The sequence below is a fragment of the Cantharellus anzutake genome (assembly GCF_015039405.1).
Source record: "Cantharellus anzutake strain C23 chromosome Unknown EI90scaffold_4, whole genome shotgun sequence".
NCBI classification, from domain to species: domain Eukaryota; kingdom Fungi; phylum Basidiomycota; class Agaricomycetes; order Cantharellales; family Hydnaceae; genus Cantharellus; species Cantharellus anzutake.
The window spans coordinates 1,597,834-1,610,906 of NW_024066954.1; the positions used below are offsets into that span (position 1 = coordinate 1,597,834).

General features: G+C 46.8%; 6 protein-coding genes and 1 non-coding gene across 7 annotated transcripts; 5 read left to right on the forward strand and 2 right to left on the reverse strand.

Moving 5' to 3' along the window:
* Positions 1 to 173: 173 nt before the first annotated feature.
* Positions 174 to 1,036, forward strand: EI90DRAFT_2905164 (uncharacterized protein; the record flags this gene model as incomplete). Its single annotated transcript, XM_039054196.1, has 4 exons — positions 174 to 318; positions 375 to 567; positions 618 to 822; positions 872 to 1,036. Coding segments are annotated over 4 exons (708 nt in total), but the record flags the coding sequence as incomplete, so codon positions are not given.
* A 1,363-nt stretch (positions 1,037 to 2,399) lies between these two features.
* EI90DRAFT_t41 lies at positions 2,400 to 2,473 on the forward strand. The gene has a single exon. It is a non-coding gene; the product is annotated as a tRNA-Val (tRNA).
* Positions 2,474 to 3,413: 940 nt separating this feature from the next.
* Positions 3,414 to 4,155, reverse strand: EI90DRAFT_3034542 (uncharacterized protein). The gene is given in 5 exon segments (XM_039058545.1): positions 3,414 to 3,739; positions 3,792 to 3,957; positions 3,997 to 4,000; positions 4,024 to 4,052; positions 4,063 to 4,155. The coding sequence occupies 5 exon segments, from the start codon at positions 4,069 to 4,071 to the stop codon at positions 3,438 to 3,440; spliced, it is 510 nt and encodes a 169-aa protein (XP_038922524.1). The 5' UTR covers positions 4,072 to 4,155; the 3' UTR covers positions 3,414 to 3,437.
* Positions 4,156 to 5,071: 916 nt separating this feature from the next.
* EI90DRAFT_3034549 (uncharacterized protein) lies at positions 5,072 to 5,970 on the forward strand. The gene is given in 6 exon segments (XM_039058546.1): positions 5,072 to 5,110; positions 5,168 to 5,336; positions 5,392 to 5,732; positions 5,746 to 5,820; positions 5,881 to 5,886; positions 5,908 to 5,970. The coding sequence occupies 2 exon segments, from the start codon at positions 5,189 to 5,191 to the stop codon at positions 5,697 to 5,699; spliced, it is 456 nt and encodes a 151-aa protein (XP_038922525.1). The 5' UTR covers positions 5,072 to 5,110; positions 5,168 to 5,188; the 3' UTR covers positions 5,700 to 5,732; positions 5,746 to 5,820; positions 5,881 to 5,886; positions 5,908 to 5,970.
* A 573-nt stretch (positions 5,971 to 6,543) lies between these two features.
* EI90DRAFT_3012126 (uncharacterized protein) lies at positions 6,544 to 8,710 on the forward strand (the record flags this gene model as incomplete). Its single annotated transcript, XM_039056542.1, has 7 exons — positions 6,544 to 6,614; positions 6,806 to 6,864; positions 6,885 to 6,983; positions 7,381 to 7,493; positions 7,699 to 7,758; positions 7,803 to 7,873; positions 7,948 to 8,710. The coding sequence occupies 7 exons, from the start codon at positions 6,544 to 6,546 to the stop codon at positions 8,708 to 8,710; spliced, it is 1,236 nt and encodes a 411-aa protein (XP_038922526.1).
* A 1,214-nt stretch (positions 8,711 to 9,924) lies between these two features.
* On the reverse strand, positions 9,925 to 10,730 carry EI90DRAFT_1758333 (uncharacterized protein). The gene is made up of 3 exons (XM_039052145.1): positions 10,626 to 10,730; positions 10,398 to 10,566; positions 9,925 to 10,346 (listed from the first exon to the last, which is right to left on the reverse strand). The coding sequence occupies exons 2-3, from the start codon at positions 10,543 to 10,545 to the stop codon at positions 10,054 to 10,056; spliced, it is 441 nt and encodes a 146-aa protein (XP_038922527.1). The 5' UTR covers positions 10,546 to 10,566; positions 10,626 to 10,730; the 3' UTR covers positions 9,925 to 10,053.
* Positions 10,731 to 11,666: 936 nt separating this feature from the next.
* EI90DRAFT_3034564 (uncharacterized protein) lies at positions 11,667 to 12,587 on the forward strand. Its single transcript, XM_039058547.1, has 4 exons — positions 11,667 to 11,700; positions 11,825 to 11,911; positions 11,974 to 12,150; positions 12,202 to 12,587. The coding sequence occupies exons 3-4, from the start codon at positions 12,003 to 12,005 to the stop codon at positions 12,504 to 12,506; spliced, it is 453 nt and encodes a 150-aa protein (XP_038922528.1). The 5' UTR covers positions 11,667 to 11,700; positions 11,825 to 11,911; positions 11,974 to 12,002; the 3' UTR covers positions 12,507 to 12,587.
* Positions 12,588 to 13,073: the final 486 nt, after the last annotated feature.

Consider the following 13,073-nt stretch of genomic DNA (forward strand, 5'->3'; position numbering starts at 1 on the left):
GAAAGAAAATGGAAACTGGATTCGGTGCGTGGACGAGCCATGGACTGGGGATGAACTCTGGGATGCATGGGTGAGTGTACCAGCCGCTATTGTATCAATATTTTATATCATTTAGATAGGATCATGCTGCAAGGAAAATTGGAGATGTTGATAGTTTTCTGCTGGGCATCTATATTTATGCAGATAAGTCGAAACTCTCTACCTTTGGCTCAGTGACTGGCTACCCTGTTATTGCCAGACTTTCCATTCTCCCCCACTCCATCCGCAACGCTAAGGGAACAGGTGGTGGTTGTCTGATTGGCTGGCTTCCTGAGGCAAGTGTATTTATTTTTCATTTACGAGTGTATCTTTGCTGAACTTGATGTAGGTGAAAGGCAGCGGAGCTGAAAAGTGTAACCAAAAAGCTTGGGCCACATTTCAGTCATACATCTATCAACAGGCAATGAGTGAGGTTTTAAGCTCTCTGCATGATGTGGCATATTGGGGTGTCCAGCTCAGGTGTGCCGATGATATTTTACGGAGAGTTTTTCCTTTTGTATATGGCCTAATCGCCAACAACCAAGAAGGGTAAGTCAAACACTTTATTCTCGGCCAGCTGTCTAATGCATATTTGTTAGTTGGACCATGTTAGCCATGCGTGGCGCTAAATCACTCAAGCCTTGCACAATCTGCCTTGTCCCAAGGGATGCACTTCACCGACTGGACATGAAGTATCCTCGCTGCTCCAAATCTGAAACTAGCCAAATTATTCGAAAGGCTCAAACAATGGCAAAGGGACCGGCAGAGGAATTACTCCAGAGCTATGGGCTGCGAGCACATGAGGTATGGAACATGCCAAAATTGGTCCCGTCATACTCACTGGGACTCGAAGAGTGTGTTCAACCAGATTCACAACTCCGATCCGCATTGGGCCATTTCATTCGACATCTTGCATACATGGCAAGAAGGAGTTTGGGGAGGCCACACAGTGCCAATCATTCAAACCCTCATCCCCCTCCTAGGATTGGAAGTGATAGCACGATTCGAGAGTGTGTGAGTGTACTCACTTTGAGGGATACTAAACCATATTTTAGCCTTGAAATAGAATATGTTCACTGCCTATGTGGAAAGGGCTCAAGAGTTTTGAAACAGGCAGCGTATTCAATGACTTTAATGATGGCACTAGATTGGACCATTTACTTTGGGTGAGTCTCATTATCCTTTGCTAAATTATTTGCATTACAAATTGAGGGCTTCTGCCACTAGGTTATTTTACACGGGCTACATGCCCTCCCATTGGAGTTCTCTTCTTTGGTATGGTGTGTTCGAGTGATGAGTATAATTAACATCCTGTTCCAGTGTGAGTCACTGAATATGAAAAGGATTCAATTGGGTGAAGCAATGCTTCACAATTTGCAGCGTCTGACGGAAGTATGTCCTCATTTCAAACATGGTTTGCTATATTAACAATGTTTCATAGGGTGTACTGATCCCCCAATCATATCTCACACATTCTGAGCCACTACGAAAAACACTCTGCACACTACGCACTATGGATGGCCAAAAGTCATGGTGCTTCCCCAAGTTCCACATGCTTCAGCATAGTTTCTCGACATTCCTGGCAAAAGGAGTCCCTGCAAACACCAGCACTAAGCCTGGAGAGTGTGAACACCTGTGGATGCGCAAGGTTTTTCAATCAGGGAATTTTAAGAACACTGGAAGAAGGGTATATTCTCCTTCTTTGTGTGGGGGAAGTTATTCATTGCCTTTTTTTAGATTGCTACACATGATGAGCACATCTGGGTACTTGATGCAATACAAGAGGAAATTCGAAAGGAGCTAAGCCCTGAAGAAGCTGATGTTTCTAACGTCCCGGGTCATCTCCACACTGCCTGTAACACCGTTCCCGGAGAGCCCCCTGTCATGACATGGAAAGGTGTAACGATTTCGATTCATGCGGTAGAACAGTCCCAGGAAATGTGCCCAGAATTTTTTGCATTCCCGGTGAAGTTCTATAACTTCATCCATTCATTGTGTGGTGTCCAGAGTTTAGACGGATCTGAGGTTAATTGGGTAGGTCCAAACTTCTACTACCAGCGGCTTGCAATTCTTCTAATCTATGGATCCAGCTTATGGAATGGCGAACAATCAAAATCCAATATCGATCCCTTGACAATGGTACAGGCAGAGATGAATTTGTTCGCACACACGACGAGTTCCATGGATGAAAGCGCAGTGATTCTGTGATACTGCGTTCTCCAAGTGGGACCTGCTTTGCAAAAGTCATCAAAATGTACGATGTGCCCTTCCAGAGATCCATGTATACCATTGCCCTAGTTCAAGGGTTTCGTCTAGCCACCCTATCCGAGTACACTGCAAGTGACGGGGTAACATGTTGAAATAACCACCTCAGCCTATCAGGGCGTATGGTGTAATGGCTGTGCACACTGAGTTCACGATCCAGAGGACTGGAGTTCGATTCCCAGTATGTCCAACTTTTAGGTTTCCCTAAAAGACCACGTGCAAATTCCAACATAACAGGCTTTCGACTTCTACAACTTGAGTCGCCACAGCAAACATTTTTTGTGCTGGTCTCAGAGTTTATCAGACACGCATTCATAGTTCCAGTAACAGATCCTCCATGTCCAAGCTACCATCTTCTGAAGGATGTCATTGATACTGACATGTTCTTCCGTCTACAAGTAGTATCCGATAGTCTTTCAAGTCAACTGATAATGTAAATATGCAGGCACCATTATGTATATTTGGTTTATTGTGGTCCATCTTGTGTTCGAGCAAATCGGTAGTTCATATGCGTAACATGTAGCAAAATCCCATAATACCCTTGTAACACACAGCCAAATTTCATAATGCTTTGCAGCATGCAGCAAAATCCTTGTAACGCCTCGTAACACGCAGCAAAATCTATGTAATGCCTTGTAACATGCAGCAAAATCCCATAACGCCATGTAACGCGTTACAACGAAATCCCCAGTTTTCCGACAAGCGAGCCCCACACTCACGTGATGATCAGTGCGTAAACGCATTTCCCCACGGTGGAGTTACAGGTTTTGGCTCAATACAACAACACTCGTCCCCAGGGGTTCACCCCCCCCCCCCAGGTAGAAATCTACCCAGCGAAAGCTATGGAGGGTTCTACCAAAAAAAAAAAAACATTTTGAAAACATTTTTGAAAATGTCACGAGGGAAACTGAATTGGAACAAAATGTTCTACGAGTTTGAAAACATTTTGGGCCTGTTGGGTGAGTCGCAAAAGGTTCTACTTGTCAGACCTAACAAGGGGTGGGAATAGGGTGTCCCATTCCCCATTTCTGGCGCGCGAATACTACTATGAAATGCAACCCCCTGGGCCCTGGATTACCAGTGAATCTGAGTGATGATCATTTCAAGCATACTTTTTTTTCACAAAAACAAGCAAGTCTCGTGCATTTCTACTGCTAGCCGCTTCCGTCAGGTCCTTTACACCACTGGGATTGGCAAAAGGCCACATCAAAGACTATGCCTATCGCTGTGCCCTCCACATTGCACGCCGTCCTCCGCCCAATGCCACCACCGTATTTAACAGGGAAGCACGGTCCGCTTTGTCCGCCATCGCTGGACCACTCGCCAAGCCCGTCGGCAACCGTAATGTTACCACCGCAAGGTGCAGCCTCTATTACTGACCCTACTGAGATGCGCTGCTGGTAGAACTCGGACCACGGCTCAGCCACTTTCGCGCAAATGTCATCGCCGGGTGGGTCTGTTGGGAAAACGTTGGTTAAAAGCAAATTTCATTTCGGGCTTCACTTCACCTTGGTTCGATGGGATCAAGCTCAGATATGATCCGCCCGACATGGGCTGGAAGTTGGTATAACCGTAAATGACCACGACAACGTGGAAATCAGCTGCGACAATAGGAAGTAGAGCGACTGGGATCAAGGCATTCCAAAATCGCATTGTGACTTTGCTACTATTGTACTGGCAGGTAATGAATTCGATGTGAGTAGCTCTGTGCGCGACGTGAACTAAGGGATACTAACCTCCCTGTCAATCGGAACACTTGGAGGGCTGAGAATAGGGAGGGGAACGCATCGAGGCTATATAGGAAGTTCTGGTGCCCCCCCCAGTCTTTGAAGAAGGAAAAATAATCTTCCTTGCTCGGCCCACACGCGCTTGTGTCACGCTTGCATGGTGGGTCATTATTAGTAACTGTGCCGGAAGCTGATCATATATTATAGCACACATGCAACATTCCAGCCGAGCTGAGATACCCCACAGTGCCCGCATGATTTGACAACCGCTTCGTCCAGTACCATAAGCGAAGGTTAATCACAATCGCAGGTCGGTTGGTGCTGCCATTCTTTTTATGGTCCCATTTTACCTCCAAATCATGGTTTTGTCTTCGGCGTATGTGTGTGGTTCGTTTTTCATGGATCCATGGATCGAGGAGTCGGCATGGCGTGTGATTTGCATGATATTTTGCCATGGGCATGTTGATACAGTTGAAACCGTGGTAGGCCGTAACTGAAATAACACATTACCCATAGAAATTTCTGTGAACTGGTATTGCCTAACCCATAAACCCACAACGCATAACGTGCAGGGAAATTTTTATATTCGAATTTCGCGAAATTTAATCCGTAACCCATAAGTATGAGTGAGATTGACATGTAAATATTGATTATTACAGTAATATTTATTAACTTTGGGAGAATGATGGGAGGGACTACATATCTCAGTCTCAGCTCGGCTGGAATAAAGATAAATGAAACTGGGGGAAAGGTGGTGGCACCATTAACCGATTCGTCTGCAAGTTTGCAACTGCGATGACCTTCGCCGATGGGATAAGGAAGCATTGACAAATGCGGGCATGTTGGTGTCTCAGCTTCGGCTGGAATAACCTTTAATTTTCACTACATGTGTGTGTAATGCATGTTTACGATTGGATGATGCCTGCCGACACAATTGACGACCCACCATGCCAGCGTGACACAAGCGCGTGCAGAGCAAGGGCTGTTAGGGAAAATTATTCTTCATTCTTGAAAAGATGCTGGAACCTCCTATATAGCCTCTGAAGGATGCGTTCCCCTCCCTTTTCCCCGTCCACTAAAGCGTTCAGCTTGGCAACAAGGTAAGTATTCCTTAATTCACGTCGAGCACATAGCTACTAACATTCATTTCCTGCCAGCATAATAGTAGCAAAGTCGCAATGCGATTCTGGAATGCCTTGATCACAATCGCTCTACTTCCCATTGTCGCAGCTAATTGGCACGTTCTCATAGTCACGTGCGGAACGATCTATGACTCGGGGCAGAGCTATTCGGGATTACCGTATATGCTTTTTCTCTCATCGAAAGGTGAAGTGAAGCCCGAAATGACATTTGCTTTAACCAATGTTAATTTTCCCAACAGCGGACCGGTGCGATAGTATCATCGAGGCAGGCAACTCCACTTCCTGGGACCCGAGGCGCATCCCCTTCGGGTCAGAACTAACGGCTGCACCTTGCGGTAGTAACGTTACGGTTTCATATCGGCTTGACAGTTGGAGCAGCCCAGATGGACGGAACGGAAAGTGTTTCCCTGTTACATACGGTGGCCAGCCTCAGGAGTCGATCTGGTGCGGCGGAGTCACCAGAGTGAACTATGATAGTACCGCGACAGCATGCCTCGCCTCCGATATAGTCTATTGCGAGTCCTCGGATGACCATTGTGTCAATTAGTAATCTTCGACATCGATCTGAGAAGTACTCAAAGCTTGCTTGTACATGTGTCCGTGTTCGCGAAAAAAATACGTTTTGAAAAAATGATCATTTTCAATCCCCAACAAGCTTTGTCATTCGTAAATTGGGTTTCAGAGTATTCGCACGCTGGAAATAAAATGACTCCAGTGAGTCTAGTCACTAGTATGAGATGAGCAAGTCATGACAACTTCGCGGGCCGTAACGGTGTAGTATAAACCCTTTCCATGTCTCGCTGTGTACTTCACACCGCTCCCTACCTAATTTTATCACCGTGGAACAGGGAGAGCCATGAAAGAGAGAAGAGAGAAGAGAGAGCGTGCCCATATGTAGAGGATAGATCGACTGGAGGGTGTCGAGGTTGGGGGACACGTCTAAACCCGACAATGGGGATGGCTTATTCCTGGTGCCGGAGTGCTCCACTTGATGTCATCATGAGCAACCAGTTGGGGTTACGTATACTAGGCAAGCCGCCAGTGGCGCCACAATATATAGCGCCACTACTGCCTTCCGAGGAACCCGGCATTCCGTTTAGGCTTCGGCGCTAATATATCAGGTTCTACTATTGCTAAGATAAGCGCTGCGTTCGATTCATTTTAATTCATGTTGATCAATTCTCGAAGATCGACAGAACTGGACTGTTTCAACACCAGGCATTGCACGGTCACAAAGCGAAGCGAGTCCATTCCAGGCTTAATTACTGTTCTTCCTCACTAGAGTGAATTTATCGATGGGAAAAGACGAGCATTTTCAGCGGAAGGGTCTGCAGGACAGCGAATCATTTAAAGGTGCACGCCACAACACCTCGTAGTAATCCCCGGATGCCATGGTCATATGCAGCCCGAGGCGGCGACAATTCGTGGTAGAAGTGCTGTCCGGCACAGGCTCTGGGTCATAGTACGTGATAACATAGTGCTGGTTACCGTAGAGCGCGCCTCTCCCAAGGAAGGACAAGTAGGGTATAGCGCGATGATACTTAGTGGGAAGGATTATTTGGTCAGATTTGAGGCAGCGAAGTCTGTTGGATCATAACGGGTTAGGAATAGCGGCAATAATCTGACTTGAATGGACGGAACACGAGAAGGCAGCTGCGTATGGCCACCGATCGACTTGGGCTTCGATTTTTGTGCCAGGGAGAATTATGGAGGTGTGTAATCAATAAGGCAGGTGCGGGTTCACGTCGTGTCTGGATCCTTGGACGGGATCAGGCATGGACCGTCAATCAGGGAGGTTACGAATGGGTCCAAATGGATGTGAAGTTAATCGGTATGAAACATCAACCAAGGAGGGAATAGTCGCTCACAGTTCGACGTTCTCTACGTACGATTCCCCGGCACATTCCACATCAATCTCAAAAGTTCAAACGATGACATGAATGAACCTCCCTCGCCACAATCGCAAGCGAGAGAGGAGTTGAGAGAGATCACACCTCAGGGGACAAAAGAAAAGGAGGATCAAGGGAGGCGATGAACTGAGCTAAGTCGGCAAGAATGGTACAAAGCGCTCTGATCCTGAATGAGATCAATTTGACCAAGGTGAGGTCCAAAACTGTCTAGTTCGAACGCAAGATGGGCCGGGATGATAATTACTGGAGTGTGGTGTCCACTAACGCGTTGCAACTGGTTGAGCAAGGGAAGTAGATATGGGCACGAATATTCCCTAGCGAGTATTAAGATTTATGATGCACGTACATGGGGTGGTAAGGTGGAGCGGCCATCACATAATCGTCGGAGTCGGTGGAAGCAAGCCAGCGGCGCAAATGAAATCACAAATTATGTAATCACGAATTGACTGACAAAAGCCCAAACAACGCCCACACCAGACTCGTACCCAGTCGGAGGAGCTCCGTGGACGCGCAAAAGAATAGCTCTTTACGCAATGTTCTCACGTTCTGTATTCAATACAAAAGATCACATGATACGGAGTAGGTGATCGCTATGTGCTTAACTCCGTATCATGTGATCTTTTGTATTGAATACAGAACGTGAGAACATTGCGTAAAGAGCTATTCTTTTGCGCGTCCACGGAGCTCCTCCGACTGGTACGAGTCTGGCCCACACCTTCGCCCAATGATTCGATTTATAGGCGTCTGAGAAGTGCATCCGTGAACTTATTGCGAGGCAAGAAGCTCATCCTGAGAGTCCGCTCCAGCAAAAGTCAATCAATACTAACGATTTCCGCTATACTAATGCATCTCTCCCCAAGCCTTCGTTCTCATCGCTACATCTAGTCACACTCAGGATGTCCGAAGGCCCACGTATCAGCAACAATTCGCCGGTTCTGCACGACGTGGATACGTCATTAATATCCCTGGTTCTGACGAAACTCGCTACGCTGATTTTCAGGACTCCCTGCCAGTCAGGCGTCTCCGCCCCCCCCCCCCTCTTCCGCCCATCCGCCCTGGATATAAAGTGCCGAATAATACACCAGCTCGTGTGGTTGACCCTACCCAGCATGGCGCCTCGCATTATGTTGTGCAGCTCTCCTCTTCCTACCTTAGCCAGTGCCAATCTCCTCACGAGCAAGCGCAGCACCAACAGGTGGCGCCCGCGGCATTTCGGGCTCCCATTAATGTACCGCCTCCTTCCATTTTCAAAGCCGCCCCTCCTTCGCGTCCTCCAGAGATTCGTCGTCCACCTTCCTCCGAAAAATCCTCAGTAGTTATTCCGACAACACCTGCTAACCCACAGGCTCTTACTAGCGGGATCAATGAAGATGTGGAGATGTCGCCTGTTTCTAGCGCTGGAACTGCTACTCCCGCCACCATGGGCGGGCCTTTCACACCATACACAGATCCGAGTGAATTCCCAGCCTTAGTCGAAGATGAGGAACAGCAAAAGACGAAAAATCACATCGCGCTGAAGAGAATGGACATGGCGCTAGAGGCGAGAACGCGGTGCATTTTAACGAGGACTTCTAGCTCGTTACGCTCCACTGGTTACAATGCACCGAACCTTTCTGGCGGTGCTTCCTGCCAGTTTACTTTGTCTTGACCGGCTACAACTTGCAGTCTCACTCTTATCGCTACGTTTAATCACCTACTCGCCCAGTTAGCCTATCCTTTTCGTTATTCAGCATTGAAGCCTCCCCTCTTTCAGCTTGAAGTATCTTGCGATCAGTTGCGCAGCCACAGTAATCTTCTTTTCTACTATTTCATCTTGATCGACCCTGCTACTGCCTTGCAAGGCAAGAGCTCTTCAAGTGTCCCGTACAACGAATAGTAATTGAATCAATAAAAGGCGGTACACGAGCCGGATTGTAGTGCTATGAAGCTATGGAAGAGCACTAAATTTAAAGGAACAGTTAGCCGTGTACTTCTACTTGATTCAAAGCACACCCTGATCTTCCCTATCCCTTTAATTAGCGATGGCAGTACTCAACTCAAGGTTGAGCGCAGGAAACGGAACATAGCGGCGGGGGTATACCCGATGCACAGCTATGGAAATTTAGAATCAGCTATGTAAAGGACAATACGATCTCTATCGATCGAAGCTCCCGTTCCACCCTTTTATGGCCGTCTCTCTGGTCGCCCATTTTTGGCGAGTTCTCTGGTGGGCATCATCCCACTAGTAAGCGAGGATTCGCTTTGGGGTTCAAGACGCCATGCAAGCAAAGTTGAGGCAACTAGTACGTAGAGAGGGTTGAAGGCGAGTGCAGAGTACGTATATATGCATGGCTCCAATGAGTCCTAGATCAAGCGCCCATTTTAAGATCTTTTTTCTAAGCAAATCAGAAGAAAGGCTCGACCGTTCGCCGGGCACCTTGCACCTGCCGCAACGAGAGCTAGCCCCACTGACCAGCTCACACGGTCAGCAGACATGTCAGAGAAGGACTCGAGGTTATCGAACGAATGATTCCCAGCAAGCCTGGGACCAGTCGAAGCCACTGGGCAAGCCGCACGCTAGATTATATCAGTGTGACGTTTCATCTGATTCATTTTAGAACCACGCAAGCTCAAGTCTCACTTGTCATCACGAGTTTAGTAATAACCCAGCGGGAATACAAGAACTATCTTGGTTGTAGTATGGCCGGAGTAGTAGGATGGAAGAGGCGCCAGAAAGGCGATAAATAATAAATGATGAAAATTAGGTAGAGAGTGTCTTGAAGTGCGCAGTGAGACCTGGAGCATATAAAAAGAGTTTAGTATATAGGGTAATGTCATGACCCGCGAGTCGTCATGATTTGCTCATTTACTTAACACACCAGTGACTAGACTCATGAGGGCCATTCTCCATTTCCGGCGCGCGAATGCAACCCCTGAATTACTACTGAAGATTAAACTGATCATTTCAAGCAGAAGACAAACAAATCTCAGGAATTTCTTCTTTGGTGACTCCTAGCCGCCTCCGTTACGTCCTTTACACCAGTAATCGGACGAGCAAAAGCGCACATCAAAGACCATGCACCAATGGGATTTTTCTATAGGGCACGACGTCATCTGCCCAATGCCACCATCATACATAACAGGCCAGCACGTTCCGTTCTTTCCATCATCGCTGAACCACTCGTCAAGCCGATCGGAAATTGTAATGTTACCACCGCAAGGTGAAGAGTATATTTTTGACCCGATTGGGACGCCCCTCTTGGGGAAGTAGGTGTTCGGACGGGTTGTGTGGCAAATGTGGCTGTCTGTTGGGCAAACGTTAGTTAAACCAAATCTCATTTCGGGCTTCAGTTCACCTTGGTTCGCCGGGAGAATCTCCCAATGTAGCAGTGCTGTTGCATCGGGGGGGAGCTCAGGTTCAGCACAAGCGACCAGGGTAAGGTGGAAATCAGCTGCGACAATGGGGAGTAGAGCGAGTGGGATCACGGCATTCCAGAATCGCATTGTGACTTTGGTGAAATGCTACTATTTAATGTACGTGATGTGAGTAGCTATGTGCGCGACGTGAATTAAGGAATACTAACCTTGAGTCGCTCTCAAGCGGAACACTTAGAGGACTGAGAACAGAGGGGAACCCATCCTTCAGAGGTTATATAGTGTCTTCTTAGCCTTTGAAGAATGAAAAATAATTTTACCTAACAGTCCTTGCTCGGTGCACACCCGGAAGTGCCATGCTGCATGGTGTGTCATTAATTGTGCCAAAAGGTCATCATCTAATTATGAACATACATTACACACATGTAAAATTAAACGTTATTCCAGCCGAGCTGAGATATCAACATGTCTACATGCCCATGGCAAAAAAGCTAAAACATGGGAATTACTACGCCACGCCGATTCTTCAATGACATGGATATTTGACTTGAAACATACCGCACATGCTGGAGACAAAACCGATAGATGATTTGAAAGAGAAATGGGACCATGCAAAGGACGGCAGCACCAACCGACGAACCGCAATTGTGATAATTTTTGTTGATGGTACCAAGGAAGCCGTTCTCAAATTACATACACGTGTTTGAGAACGGTTCCTTATTCTCGAATTATATTGTCATCCAGTAAATTAATTAGGATACTATTCGGTTCGGAGCCGAACCGAAGGTCCTAAATCGCAAACGCGATGACAGGTTGGCTCATACTCTGGTGCAGTTCGAAGGTTGAGGGATGATTGCATGCGGGCTCGTTATTGAACCGAATCCTGGTCAAGTTGACACTCCATGACCAATTCGGTTCGGCTCCGAACCGAATCACGGTATCCCTAATTAATTGGATGACAAAATATGAACAATATAATTCGAGAATAAGAAGCCATTCTCACACATGTGTATATATTTGAGAACGGCTTCCTTACTACCACCAGCCATCACGATTGCAGGTCGTCGGTTGGTGCTGCCGTTCTTTGCCTGGTCCCATTTTTCTTTCAAATCTCCTGAATCATCCATCGGTCTTGTCTTCGGCATGTGCGGTATGTTCTAAGTCAAATATCCATGCATTGAAGAATCGGCGTGGCATGGTAATTCGCATGTTTTGGCTCTTTTGCCATGGGCATGTAGGCATGTTAATATCTCAGCTCGGCTGGAATAACGTTTAAATCTACATGTGTGTAATGTATGTTCATGATATGATGCCTTCTGGCACAATTAATGACACACCATACAGCATGACACCTCCCCATGTGCACTGAGCAAGGACTTAGATTATTTTTATTTTTCATTCTTCAAAGGCTAGGAAGACACTATATAGCCTCCGAAGGATGGGTTCCCCTCCCTTTTCTCAGTCCTCTAAGTCTTCCGCTTGAGAGCGGCTTGAGGTTAGTATTCCTTAATTCACGTCGCACACATAGCTACTCATCTCGCATACATTGCCTGCCAGTATAACAGTAGCACTTCACCAAAGTCATCATGCGATTCCGGAATGCCTTGATCCCAATCGTTCTACTTCCTACTGTCGCAGCTGATTTCCACGTTATTATGAACCATTGCGGTCACCTTGACAATTATTACACCGAACCGGGCTTGCCAGTCTGGACTTTTCTCCCATCAATCGAAGGTGAACTGAAGTCCAAAATCAAATTTGCTTTAACCAATGTTTGCTTGATAGACAACCTTTGCTGGAATGCAGTCATAGCCCAAAGCCCCTCTTTCTTCCAGAGGCGCATCACATTGGGGTCAGAACTGACTGCTGCACCTTGCGGTTGTAACGTTACAGTTTCCGATCGGCTTGATATGTGGTGGAGCATCAAGGATGGACAAAACAAAACAGGATCGTGTTTCCCTGTTACACACGGCACTAGCGGCGGCAATGGGACGTCGGTGTCCTGCATAGAAGGGACAGTTGCTTATTGGACATGCTACGTCTTTGATATCGCTTATTGCGTGTCCTCGGATGACGGATGTAGCAATTAGTAATTAAATCTTCGATATCTGAGAAGCCTCAGACTTGCTTGGATCCGCAAAATACGCTTGAAATGATCATTCCAATTCCCAACAAACTTCGTAATTCAGAAAGTGGGTGTCAGAGTATTTGCGCGCTAGAAATGGGGACATGCCAACTCCAGCACCTTGGACAACCACTATGTGGGCCTTTATAGGGGGGACCTCAGGACGTTTGCATGGGGCCTAAAAGGCCTTTTTCACTATAAACATCCTAGGACATCCTGGCCATTCAGTTTCATTCATTTGTTGCAAACGTCCTCAGATGTCCTAATTCAGTTTGATGCAAATTGTCCCGGAATGCCATACTCGTCCATCCCATGGTCTGTGCGCATGCTGACCACTGTCTAGAGGGATGTCCACACTGTTTCCCACGGTCTGAACACACTTTACATAGTTGAATAGCCCCTTTGAATAGCTTCCAGAATATATATTTTGAGACTGAATTGACCAATAAATTATTGAGAAAAACGCAAAATACTTTTTTGGACACGAGTCTTTTGATGGTGGCTGTCCAACTTATTTAATGTCTGTGCACAG

Bases quoted from the DNA above. Each gene is read 5' to 3' on its own strand.
- EI90DRAFT_3034542 (XM_039058545.1), bottom strand. The intron at 3,740-3,791 runs GTGAAGTGAAGC...TTTTCCCAACAG, and splicing joins CTTGATCCCATCGAACCAAG to ACCCACCCGGCGATGACATT.
- EI90DRAFT_3034549 (XM_039058546.1), top strand. From the start codon at position 5,189: ATGCGATTCTGGAATGCCTTGATCACAATCGCTCTACTTCCCATTGTC. The intron at 5,337-5,391 runs GTGAAGTGAAGC...TTTTCCCAACAG, and splicing joins GCTTTTTCTCTCATCGAAAG to CGGACCGGTGCGATAGTATC.
- EI90DRAFT_1758333 (XM_039052145.1), bottom strand. From the start codon at position 10,545: ATGCGATTCTGGAATGCCGTGATCCCACTCGCTCTACTCCCCATTGTC. The intron at 10,347-10,397 runs GTGAACTGAAGC...TTTGCCCAACAG, and splicing joins GATTCTCCCGGCGAACCAAG to ACAGCCACATTTGCCACACA.
- EI90DRAFT_3034564 (XM_039058547.1), top strand. From the start codon at position 12,003: ATGCGATTCCGGAATGCCTTGATCCCAATCGTTCTACTTCCTACTGTC. The intron at 12,151-12,201 runs GTGAACTGAAGT...TTTGCTTGATAG, and splicing joins TTTTCTCCCATCAATCGAAG to ACAACCTTTGCTGGAATGCA.